The 12,967-nt window shown below is 34.5% G+C and overlaps 1 protein-coding gene across 9 annotated transcripts in view; it reads left to right on the forward strand.

Moving 5' to 3' along the window:
* Positions 1-12,570, forward strand: part of LOC108054814 (serine-rich adhesin for platelets) — a 60,436-nt gene extending 47,866 nt beyond the window's left edge. For 2 of the 9 annotated variants that reach the window (XM_017137896.3, XM_017137897.3), the window contains exons 11-13: positions 2,387-2,456; positions 12,281-12,358; positions 12,420-12,553. In XM_017137896.3, coding sequence (XP_016993385.2) covers positions 2,387-2,456; positions 12,281-12,358; positions 12,420-12,455 — 184 coding nt within the window. In that variant the 3' untranslated portion in view covers positions 12,456-12,553. Of the gene's footprint in view, positions 1-2,386; positions 2,457-12,280; positions 12,359-12,419 lie in introns of those variants that run through there. The other 7 variants (XM_070217999.1, XM_017137905.3, XM_070218000.1 and 4 more) reach the window with 7 other exon arrangements.
* The last annotated feature ends 397 nt before the right edge of the window (positions 12,571-12,967 follow it).

Below are 12,967 nucleotides of genomic sequence, written 5' to 3' on the forward strand. Positions count from 1 at the left end.
AATTATGTAAAAAAAATTGTTTAAAAATATTGTTTTTTGATTTGTTTAATGTTAATTTGACATATTCTGAAGTCATCACAAAAGTAAGCTACATTTTTATTTGCATAGTCCTGATTAAATAGATAGATATAGGTTTGGAAAATACCATAATCGATTAGTGTACGTAAAAAGTAGATTTTAGATGTTAGTCACACTAAAATCAAATTTTTGAGCGCAAAATGTTCACCAAAACCTGAAGAAATAAAGTATGGCATACTCTTGGGCTATCTTGGCTAAGCTCTTCAAAATAGCTCTACTTCGAGTTAAGCCTTCAATTAAAACTTAAATTACCGAAAACTAAGGCAAAACCGCATCGAGTCGGTGGGCTACGCTTTTAGTAAATTGATCAACGAATTTTTTTTGAAGGAATGAACTAATTTGGGGATGGCACTCGAAGGCACTCGAAAAGCAAAGTACTCATTTGCTGAAAAAAAGCGTAAAAATTAACAATTACATTTATTTTAGCAAACAAGTAAGACATACGAGCTATATTATATTTTTTACTTGTTGAAAATAATCCCTTCTGCAAGTTTCGGAAAGAAGTCGAACAGCAACATCAACATCTTTGACTTCTAAATTTTTTTTCATTTCCATCAATATTTTATGAATTTTTCACTTTGAAAATATGGTAAAAGAAAACTACTTGCCCGAATTCTTTGAAACTTTGGCATAAATTAGTTTAATGTATTATAAAAAGGATCCCAAACTCAATTTGGTCATTTTCTTAAAAAAGAAAAACGTATTTTTGGCCAAAAATCTGATCGGCTGGCCCAGTGTGCAGCGTTTGGCGTGAACCATTCTTTATTTGCACTTTTAAAAATTGTAGGGTAATGTGACGAACGATTTGTTTTTTAATGTAACTTTACCTACCATAAATTTTTTTTTAAAAGTGTAAAAGCAGAAAGTTGCTTACATCTACCGAGCATATTTTTGTAAAAGTACGATTCGAAAATCCATCGGTGTTAGATCCCACAGCTTTTGGCGTGAGCCATCCTATCCAACTGACGGCACGACTAAAATCAATACCCAACTACAATAAAACTGCAGCATTTAATGTTATCACAATATAAAAGGTTCGTCACGATACCCTACAAGGTACACTTGGAGCAAAAACGGTGTCACTCTCAAACGGCGCAAACAAAAAAAACTCCAAGTACAAAAAACTGTTGATTAAGATCTCATTTGTACGAGCATATATTTATCTGATTTTATTTTTCACTCATCTTCGCTCTGGCACTGCTGAAACACAAATAAATTGAATAGGTTTGCTAGTTTGTGCACCACCTTTTTAGAAAAAATTACCACACGAACAAATTACGGGACTTCTTAATAATATTACTGTAAAAACATTGTAAACTGTAAACATTGTCGACACGATGAGAGGAGACGACTACATTTATTTGAAATTTTTAACGTGAGATTCGACAAGTTCGTCACATTACCCTACTCGTCAAATTACCCTACACTCCCCTATATATACTACCTGCAATAGAAAGAAGACTTTTGGGAAAGTTTCATCACGATAGCTCAAAAACTGAGTGACTAGTTTGCATAGAAACAGACGGACAGACGGACATGGCTAGATCGCCTCGTCTAGTGATGCTGATCAAGAATATATATACTTTATGGGGACGGAAACGTCTCCTTCACTGCGTTGCAAACTTCTGATTGAAATCATAATAATGCAAGGGTATAAACATATTATAATCGGTGCCACCCCACTGGGAAAGTGAGAAGTTGGTTTTTATAGAGTTAGAAATCCAGTTTCTTTTAGCAGGCAGTGTTGGAAATCCTGTTCTTTTTAGCAGCCAACGGTGTAGGGAAAATGCAAATTCCTTTGGAAAACTATCTAGAAATCTCATTTATCCCTCACTTTTTGTGTCATCCCGTGTATTTTGAAACCAGAGATGGAAGAAATGTAATGGGTAAATGAGGTTTTGTCCCTTCCGCTTGTATGAAAATAACATATTTTTCACATGTATTTTCACACAGCGCATAAGTGACCTAATATTGATTGAAACTCACCCCATTTAACGCTCAGAAATTATCTATCCCCACACCACTGCCTGCAAAAAGGAACAGGATTTCAAGTACACTAAAACCCAACTTTTCACTTTCTCGCTTAGACGTTATACATTTTATTTAAATATAAGTATTACTGATTTACAAAAAAAAGTATGCAAAGAGTGGATGACGAGTTACCTTATCTAATCAGGGTAAGATTTTCTTATTTTATTAAGAAAAATATTTATAAAAAATATAATTTAAAATGTATGGCCCTTTTTTGGTCAAAAGCGCACAAGGTAAATTGGTTAAACAAAATTTTCTAACTTCCTTCATTAATCAGATTGGACAAGATGACATTTTACAAAGAAGCTATTGATGAGTACACACATAACAAAAGCACATTAAATGAGGTAATTATTACTTCGGCAAGACGGAGTTTATATACCCTTGCAAATCATTCCTATGAAATTAATTGCAAAAAAAAAGTATATTAATAATAATAATTGTATTATTTAAACATCAATAACGTGGGGGAACGTAATCTACGTAGAATTCTAAGCAATATTGCAAAAAAACAAGAAAGGAAGCTAGCTTCGGCCAGCCGAAGCTTATATACCCTTGCAGATCATTTCTATTAATTAACAAATCGCAAAAATGTTCAATTTTCTAATATTTCTCATTAATTTTCCGATCGTTCCTATGGCAGCTATAAGATATAGTCGTCCGATTTTGATTAAATTAAAATTTGAAATTCGGAAATATTTAAAAAGAGTCATATACTAGAGTAGAAAATAATACAATAAAAACCAAAGAAGCTAGAATTTATTTCCTATTACTTTTCCATTAATTTTCCGATCGTTCCTATGGCAGCTCTATGATATAGTCGTCCGATTTTGATTAAATTAAAATTGAAATTCGGAAATATTTAAAAAGAGTCATATCCTAGAGTAGAAGATAATACAATAAAAACCAAAGAAGCTAGAATTTATTTCCTATTACTTTTCCATTAATTTTCCGATCGTTCCTATGGCAGCTATATGATATAGTAGTCCGATTTTTTAAATAATTAATTCGAAATTCAGAAATATTTAAAAAATAACATCCCCAAAAGTAGAAGGTAATATTTCAAAAAACACCGAAGCTAGAATTTTTTAAAGTTTTTTTTTTCCGATTGTTCCTATGGGAGCTATAAGATATAGTTGTCCGATCCGGTCGGCTCCGACATATATACTACCTGCAATAGAAAGAAGACTTTTGCGAAAGTTTTGTCCCGATGGCTCAAAAACTGAGAGACTAGTTTGCGTAGAAACGGACAGACGGACAGACGGACGGACAGACGGACAGACTCGTCTTGTGATGCTGATCAAGAATATATATACTTTATGGGGTCGGAAACGTCTCCTTCACTGCGTTGCAAACTTCTGACTGAAATCATAATACCCTCTGCAAGGGTATAAATATACTTCAAAAACCACAAGTGACCCTCCGCATTTGCAAAAGAAACAAAAGAGAACGCTATAGTCGGGTTGGTGTCCCGACTATCTAATACCCGTCACTCAGTTAAAGGGAGTGCGAACGCTGTACTCGGGTTGGTGTCCCGACTATCTAATATTCGAACCTCAGCTAAAGGGAGTGCGAGGGAGATAGATATATACATTCTCATTGCGTATAACTTTTTAATGAATGATCCGATTTGAAAATTGTCTTCTACATTTCGATAGGTATAAATATACACAACAAGATTGCATTTGTACTTCTGGGAAATCTTTGAAGATGTGGGCGCAGGACACATTTTAAAATCGTTAGTGGGCGATTGTGGGCGTTAGAGAGGGCGTGGCGCTGGTCTGAAATTAACTTGCTCTGCGTAGGAGGCCCAAGAACATGTGTGGAAAATCTTAACCTTCTAGCTTTTGTAGTTTCCGAGATCTCAGCGTTCATACAGACGGACGGACAGACGGACATGGCTAGATCGACTCGGCTAGTGACCCTGATCAAGAATATATATACTTTATGGGGTCGGAAACGCTGTTCTACAATATACCCTTTTACTCTACGAGTAACGAGTATAACAAGTATTTTTCTCTTGATAATGCGGAGGGTCAAACGTGGATTTGAAGGTATAGTTTCTTAGGCAATATTGCTTAGAATGTTCCATAGAGTACGGACCTCCAAATCGACCCACCCTAATGTATGTATATGTATGTATGTATAGCGCCCATATACTGCGTATCAATGCCTACCGCGTTAATTATTGTTTTTAGTCCAAACCGGTAAAGATGTGGGCGCCAGTCACATTTAAAGGTCGTTTAAGGCGATCGTGGGCGTGGCACCTTGAAGAAACAAACTTGCGCTGCGCAGGAACTCTAAGAATCTGCATGGTTAATCCCAACCAAGAATGGAAACGCTGCCTTGTTGTTACATATGTACTTGCGTCAGGAAACTTTTCAGTAAACGCAGTTCAATTTTTGATTTCTTAGCGAATCTAAATTTATCGCATCTATCAAGGTACATTACTGATGTAACATAGTGAGTTTTGGTTTCACCGTTTGAGAATAAAAGCAAATAAGTGACATTGCGATTCGAACCTGCGTCGTTTTGATTTCAGTGACACAATTTCAGTCGCCCGGCCGCTGACAAAGCATGAGAAAAAAAGTATTTTTTTTAAAAACCATTTCCATTTTTTAGGGTTAGCTTCATTTTAGGGTTAGGGTACTCAATAATATTCAATAATATGTTGCAATTAAAAAGAAGAGAGAACGCTATAGTCGGTTGCCCCGACTATCAGATATCCGTTACTCAGCTAAAGGGAGTGCGAGGGAGGTATACATAAAACTTTGATCGGGCGTATTCGATAGGTATTCATAAACACAATAAAACTGAATTTTTACTATTCTGAAATCTTTAAAGGTTTGTGCGCCAGACACATTTTAAAATCGTTTGTTAGAGGGTGCGTGGCGCTCGGCTGAAATAAACTTGCGCTGCTTGGAGTAATCTCAACTTTCTAGCTTTTGTAGTTTCCGAGATCTCAGCGTTCATCCGGACGGAGAGACAGACAGACAAATGGACAGACAGACATGACATTCATTTTTCTTTAAGTTTTGTATGGAATCAAGCAACAAAGCGGTTCTTCTGAGTGACTCTGTTTTTCTACCCATCCATTTTTTTGGCGGGATGATAGGATTGTACGGATTTCTAGTGGTAGACTAAGGGTTTAGCAGTCCATTCTACAAAAAAAAATTAAATTTTTAGCACCTTTGCTAATTATACCCGTTACTCGTAGAGTAAAAGGGTATACTAGATTCGTGCAAAAGTATGTAACAGCTAGAAGGAAGCGTTTCCGACCCCATAAAGTATATATATTCTTGATCAGGGTCACTAGCCGAGTCGATCTAGCCATGTCCGTCTGTCCGTCTGTCTGTCTGTCTGTCTGTCTGTCTGTCTGTCTGTCTGTCCGTCTGTCCGTCTGTATGAACGCTGAGATCTCAGAAACTACAAAAGCTAGAAGGTTGAGATTTCCCACACATATTCTTTGGCTTCCTACGCAGCGCAAGTTTATTTTAGCCGAGCGCCACGCCCCCTCTAACGCCCACAATCGCCCACTAACGATTTTAAAATGGGTCCTGCGCCCACATCTTTAAAGATTTCCGAGAAGTATAAATGCAATTTTGTTGTGTATATTTATACCTATCGAAATGTAGAAGACATTTTTCAAATCGGACCATTCATTAAAAAGTTATACGCAATCAAAAATTATATATCTATCTCCCTCGCACTCCCTTTAGCTGAGTTACGATTATTAGTCGGGACACCAACCCGACACAGCGTTCGCACTCCCTTTAGCTGAGTGACGGGTATTAGATAGTCGGGACAACAACCCGACTATAGCGTTCTCTCTTGTTTATTTGACTTTATCCTGCCCATCCATTTTTTACGTTGATAAAACTGGCCAACAATATGCAAAACAAGAAAGGAAGCTAGCTTCGGCCAGCCGAAGCTTATATACCCTTGCAGATCATTCCTATTAACTTAGAAAATGCAACGAATTTAAATTTCGTATCATTTTGACATTATTTTTTCTATCCTTCCCTATGGCATCTAAATAATATAGTCGTCCGATTTTTGTTAAATTTAATTCGAAATTCGGAAATATTAAAAAAAAACATACCCTAGAGTAGATGAGAATACAATACAAACCAACAGACGGACAGACGGACGGACATAGCTAGATCGACTCGTCTAGTGATGTTGATCAAGAATATATATACTTTATGGGGTCGGAAACGTCTCCTTCACTGCGTTGCAAACTTCTGACTGAAATCATAATACCCTCTGCAAGGGTATAAATATAGCTTCGGTGTTTTTTTAAATATTACGTTCTACTCTTGGTAATATTTTTTTTTCCAATTATTCCTGAATTTCGAATTAATTTTTTAATAAATCGGACCACTATATCATATAGCTGACATAGGAACGATCGAAAAATTAAATGGAAATTAATAGGAAAAAAATGATATCTTATATATAGCTTTTCTTTGACATTTCAAAATTTCGAATTAAATTTAACAAAATTGAGACCGCTATATTATACAGCTGACTAGAAAAGGATCAGCAAATTAATGCAAAAATAATAAGAAAGCAGCTAAACGACCTAGCCGTGTCCGTCTGTCCTTCCGTCCGTCCGTCCGTCCGTTTCTACACAAACTAGTCTCTCAGCTTTTAAGCTATCGGGATAAAACTTTCCCAAAAGTCTTCTTTCTATTGCAGGTAGTAAGACACATGATGTGTCATTACCCAGCACTAAACCATATCAGGGCGAGATATTTCGGGGCGTATCAGCTGGAATCATTGGGAGAAATAGGAAAGCAGAGGATAACTGGAATTTTAGGTTGTCTAAATGACGCAGGCTGGTACTGAAGAGAACGCGGACACAACAATTTACGAGGGTGTGGATCAAAACGAAGCTCAGCTGTACTTGGAGGTCCTCAGAGACGACCTCACCACTTCTACCTACCTACATACATTGCACTATGGGGTAAAAGTCCACTTTTACTGGCATTAATTACACCAGTTTACAAAAAAAATCGATGAAATATACCATGAATGAAACCTTTGTTTTTTTATGGATAACTTGAGTTGTGGTTAACCGATTAAAAATAACTCATTTTACAGGTAATAGTTAAAAATACACGCCTAAAAACCGAAATTAGTTTTATGACTTATACTTAAAGATACATCTTTCAGTCAACTAACAAGACCATTAACAAAAAAATCAATCAATAGTTCGATTTTATATCGATTTTTTACGTTGGGAAAAACGGTTATTATAGCTCTGTTAGAGCCCTGTTGTGTCAGTTAACAGCTGTAAACGGCCAAAAAAACACCGTTGTCGCAAGCTTCAAAAATGCATATCAAATTAATTTCTTGGTGGATTGTATTGATCAATAGCTTGTTTTTTTTGTCAAAGCACCTTCTACCAGTAGAAGTTATAAAAATAATTTCGGTTTTTAGGCGTGTATTTTTATACCCTTGTAGAGGGTATTATAATTTCAGTCAGATGTTTGCAACGCAGTGAAGGAGACGTTTCCGACCACATAAAGTATATATATTCTTGATCAGCACCAATAGCCGAGTCTATCTAGCCATGTCCGTCTGTCCGTCTGTCCGTCTGTCCGCCTGTCCGTCTGTCCGTTTCTATGCGAACTAGTCTCTCAGTTTTAAAGCTATCGCGATGAAACTTTCCCGAAAGTCTTCTTTCTATTGCAGGTAGTACATATGTCGGAGCGAGCCGGATCGGACCACTATATCTTAAGGCTCCCATAGGAATATTCAAACATATATAAGAAAATTATTGTTAATTTGTAGGAAGTAGGCGTTTTAATTCTTGACTACTTAAAAACAAAATTCAAAAATAGGAACACTGAATCTGGAATCCCTAGAACTGCACCGAGTGAGTATTACTTTATCTGCAAGGGTATATAAGCTTCGGCTGGCCGAAGGTAACTTCCTTTCTTGTTAACGATGCCATTTATGCCAGCATTTTTGCATTTTTTCTCACTTTTACAACTTTGACGAAGTGTAGCTTCTAAACTAATGAATGGAACTCAATGCATAAAGTTGGAGAGCATTCTATTACCTGTAAAATGAGTTATTTATGGTTGAAATCGGTTAACCACAACTCAAGATAGAAATTAAAAAAGTGTCAAAAACGTTTTTTACACTTAAAAGAAAATTGTATCCATAAAAAAAAAATTTAAGTGCCATTTTCTTAATCAGGAAGACGTACCTTACCGGAAAACAAAGGTTTCATTCATCGTATATTTCATAGATTTTTTTTTGTAAACTGGTGTTATTACTTAAAAACGACGTAACATTTCAAAGTTTTGTTTTTGTTTTATTTAAAGGATTTCTTTTTGAAAAAATGGGAATAGTCGCGCCTTTTTTAAGAAAAAAAATTTTTTTTGTAGAATATGCACAACAAAAAAAAATTTTTTTAGTTTTAAAAAAAAGAACATATTTGATTTAAAAAAAAATATTTTGGAGTTTCCAAACATCTTTTTTTTAGGTGAAATCAAATTATTTAAATATTTTCAATATAACTCCTAACAAAAATACTGAAACCACTAATAGCAAGGTTAGTATAGTCAAATGATGATTTTACATTCATTTAAAGTAAATAATATTTAATAACAAAGATAATTGCACAGTGTTTTTTTAAATATTTATCGTATCTAAAGTTTACCTTACAAAAACACGAAAATTGTACTATTCGCTGCTGCATACAAATCAAAGATAAAAAAGTGAGGTTATCAGAAAAAAATGCAAATTGCTCCAATAGTGCGGAAAAGTGCAGAATGTGACTAACACCTTTTCTGGCAGATTCAGTATTGACAAGACTACAACATAGACTTGGTCGCACATTAAAATAATCTAAAACTCTTCTTCAAAACTTTGTCTAAAGTTGAAAATTATTTCCCAGAAACCATCTTAATATGCATTTGTTATAGTCGGGTTCGTGTCCCGACTATCTAATACCCGTCACTCAGCTAAAGGGAGTGCGAACGCTGTACTCGGGTTGGTGTGCCGACTAATAATCGTAACTCAGCTAAAGGGAGTGCGAGGGAGATAGATATAGAAATTTTGATTGCGTATAACTTTTTAATGAATGGTCCGATTTGAAAAATGTCTCCTACATTTCGATAGGTATAAATATGCACAACAAAATTGCATTTATACTTCTCGGAAATCTTAAAAGGTGTGGGCGCCAGACACATTTTAAAATCGTTAGTGGGCGATTGTGGGCGTTAGAGGGGGCGATTGTGGACAGACGGACAGACGGACATGGCTAGATCGACTCGGCTAGTGATCCTGAACAAGAATATATATAGTTTATAGGGTCGGAAACGCTTCCTTCTACCTGTTACATACTTTTGCACGAATCTAATATACCCTTTTACTCTACGAGTAACGGGTATAATGACAGGCGGAAAATTTTGTGATCAAAACTTTGTATGGAGATTTTCATTTCGTAGGCTTTTCGATTGAAGTGAGTACTAGGCCTTAGGCAAGGCATAACAGTTTGATGTTTATTACTTTTAGTACTTTCTAATTATTTGTTTTTCCAATTGGAACACAATTGGAACAGGTAGTATATAAGTCGGAACCGGCCTGATCGGACAACTATATCTGAGCTAAAAGATATAGGAAAGGTCGAAAAAAAAACGTAAACAAAATTCTGTCTTTGATGTTTTTTATTAAATATTACCTTCTACTCTTGGAATATTATTTTGTAAATATTTATGAATTTCGAATTAAATTTAGAAAAACCGGAACACTATTTGATATATTTGATATTTATCGTTTCGTTGGATTTAGATTGCATTTTCTTCTACTCGGGGATATGACTCTTTTTAAATACTTCGAATTTCGATATTAATTTAATTAAAATTGAACAACAATATCATATAGCTGCTATAGGAACGATCGAAAAAATAATGAGAAATAATAGGAAATTGAACATTTTTACGATTTTCAAATTGATAGGAATGATATGCAAGGGTATATAAGCTTCGGCTTCCTTTCTTGTTTTAATAGTTTATAGTTGTCCAATCCAGCTGGTTCCGACTAATATACAGTGTTGGGACATACCTAGATACTTTTACCTAGGTACGTACCTAGGTACAATTTAGTGGTACCTTTTACCTTACCTAGGTATACAAATAATTGAGTACCTTTTACCTTACCTAGGTATTTATTATACCCTTGCAGAGGGTATTATGATTTCAGTCAGAAGTTTGCAACGCAGTGAAGGAGACGTTTCCGACCCCATAAAGTATATATATTCTTGATCAGCATCACTAGACGAGTCGATCTAGCCATGTCCGTCTGTCCGTCTGTCCGTCCGTCTGTCCGTCTGTCCGTCCGTTTCTACGCAAACTAGTCTCTCAGTTTTAAAGCTATCGGGATGAAACTTTCGTAAAAGTCGTATTTCTATTGCAGGTAGTATATATGTCGGAACCAAACGGATCGGACAACTATATCTTATAGCTCCCATAGGAAGGATCAAAAAAAAAAACGTAAAAAAATTCTAGCTCCGGTGTTTTTTAAAATTTTACCTTCTACTCTTGGGAACATTTTTTTTTATATATTTCTGAATTTCGGTTTTTTTGTTTTTTAAATCGGATCACTATATCATATAGCTGCCATAGGAACGGTCGAAAAATTAAATGGAAATTAATGGGAAAAAAATTATATCTTTGTTGGTTTTTATTACAGTTCCTTCTACTCTGCGATATGACTATTTTGAAATATTTCCGAATTTCGATTTTAATTTTTAAAAGATCAAACTACTATATCATATAGCTGTGATAGAAACGATCGAAAAATTAATGTGAAATAATAAGAAATTTAACATTTTTGCGATTTGTAAATTAATAGAATGATCTGCAAGGGTACATAAGCTTCGGCTTGCCGAAGCTAGCTTCCTTTCTTGTTTTTATATACCTTTGGAATTATTAAGGTACTTACATAGGTATTAAACATTGCTCTGATTTAAAATAGCCAAATCTGACTGCGACACTGTAGTATCGTTTCATTGTATCGTTTCGTTTCGCTACTATATCATATAGCTGTGATAGAAACGATCGAAAAATTAATGTGAAATAATAAGAAATTTAACATTTTTGCGATTTGTAAATTAATAGAATGATCTGCAAGGGTACATAAGCTTCGGCTTGCCGAAGCTAGCTTCCTTTCTTGTTTTTATATACCTTTGGAATTATTAAGGTACTTACATAGGTATTAAACATTGCTCTGATTTAAAATAGCCAAATCTTACTGCGACACTGTAGTATCGTTTCATTGTATCGTTTCGTTTCAGAATTGTAATAGTCGGAACGCAGCATTAATAATTCAGCCGTTCTATTGTTTGTTTTGTGAAGTTAAAACTAATCGCAGTTTTTTTTTATATAATTTTGTGCACGTATGTATGTTCCCATCACTACATCAATTTATTTATGAAACCAAAGTGTATTTGGCGCGCAAAAATGCCGTATGTACGTAAACAAACGGCATATACATGCATATGCACAATATATAGTCAATGTTTCTACATACGGAATTTTTGCGCGCCAAATATGTACATGAGGGTTTCATAAATACATTAATGAAGTGATACGTGCATAAAATTATTCATGCCGCGTGGTTTAAAAATATATGCACAAAATTAAAACATTTAAATTTAAATGAAATGAAAAGATATTGTTTGATTAAGACGACTAAAAACTGAAAACTAGTCTTATTTTAAGTTTAAATAATTACATTGAACAAAACAAAAAAATTATAAAAAAATAAAAAATACCTTATAAATACCTTTTACCTTTACCTAGGTACTGGGAAATTTAAGTACCTTTACCTTACCTAGGTATTTATTTTTGACAATACCTTTTACCTTACCTAGGTAAAAAAACACAGTACCTTTCCCAACACTGCTAATATACTACCTGCAATAGAAAGTAGACTTTTGGGAAAGCTTAATCGCGATAGCTTCAAAAATGAAAGACTTGTTTGACTAGAAACGGAGGGAGAGACGGACGGTTAGTCAGACATGGCTATATAGGGATGGAATCGTCTGCGTTGCAAAAATTTGACTGTAATAATAATACATACATACATAATACATATTGTATAAAAATATATATTAAAATTTTACTAAACTCAATTACTATATATAAAATAGGATGCCAATACAATGACTGAAAGAGAGTTGGGTTCAACATTCTTATTGCCACATACACATCTTTATAAGCCCGACAAGGTATTATATCTATAGTAATATATATTCGGTAATCTTTAACAAAATCATTAAATTGTTTCAGACACTGTGTGACTTTGCTGGACTCAGATCTTCATAAACGTTTAGTTTTTTAATAATACTATATATCTATATATATAAAAATTGTTGTGTAAACTAGTGTTATTGATAAATATTACATTATAGATATTATAATATTAATAAAAATAAAGTTATTTTAAGGAAGTCCTAATGAATGAATCCTGCTTATATAGCAACTCAAAAATTGCAATGTTCTCAGCTATACATGGGCGAATTCTACAAACTGTGCCTTGAGCTAAAACTGATAATTGGGGTCATGAACAGTCCAACCAGCCAGACATTCAAGAAATGTATAGAAAGTCGGGAGGAAATCCTATTGGCAAGCAATGCGGTAGTAGTAGTAGTAGTAGTAGGTTTATTGTTTGTGTTTTGTTTTTCTTTGTTGCTTATTTATAGCTGGCTGTACATATTTAAGGTTACATCAAAACAGATAAACAAACAAAAATTGGTTACAACGACAATGGCTTTTATGCCGTCAGTCGGATTAATTTAGTTAAATTAGGTTCTAAAATTGTTCTAAAATAATTTTTT

Source organism: Drosophila takahashii, chromosome 4 (assembly GCF_030179915.1).
Source record: "Drosophila takahashii strain IR98-3 E-12201 chromosome 4, DtakHiC1v2, whole genome shotgun sequence".
Taxonomy (NCBI): Eukaryota; Metazoa; Arthropoda; class Insecta; order Diptera; family Drosophilidae; genus Drosophila; species Drosophila takahashii.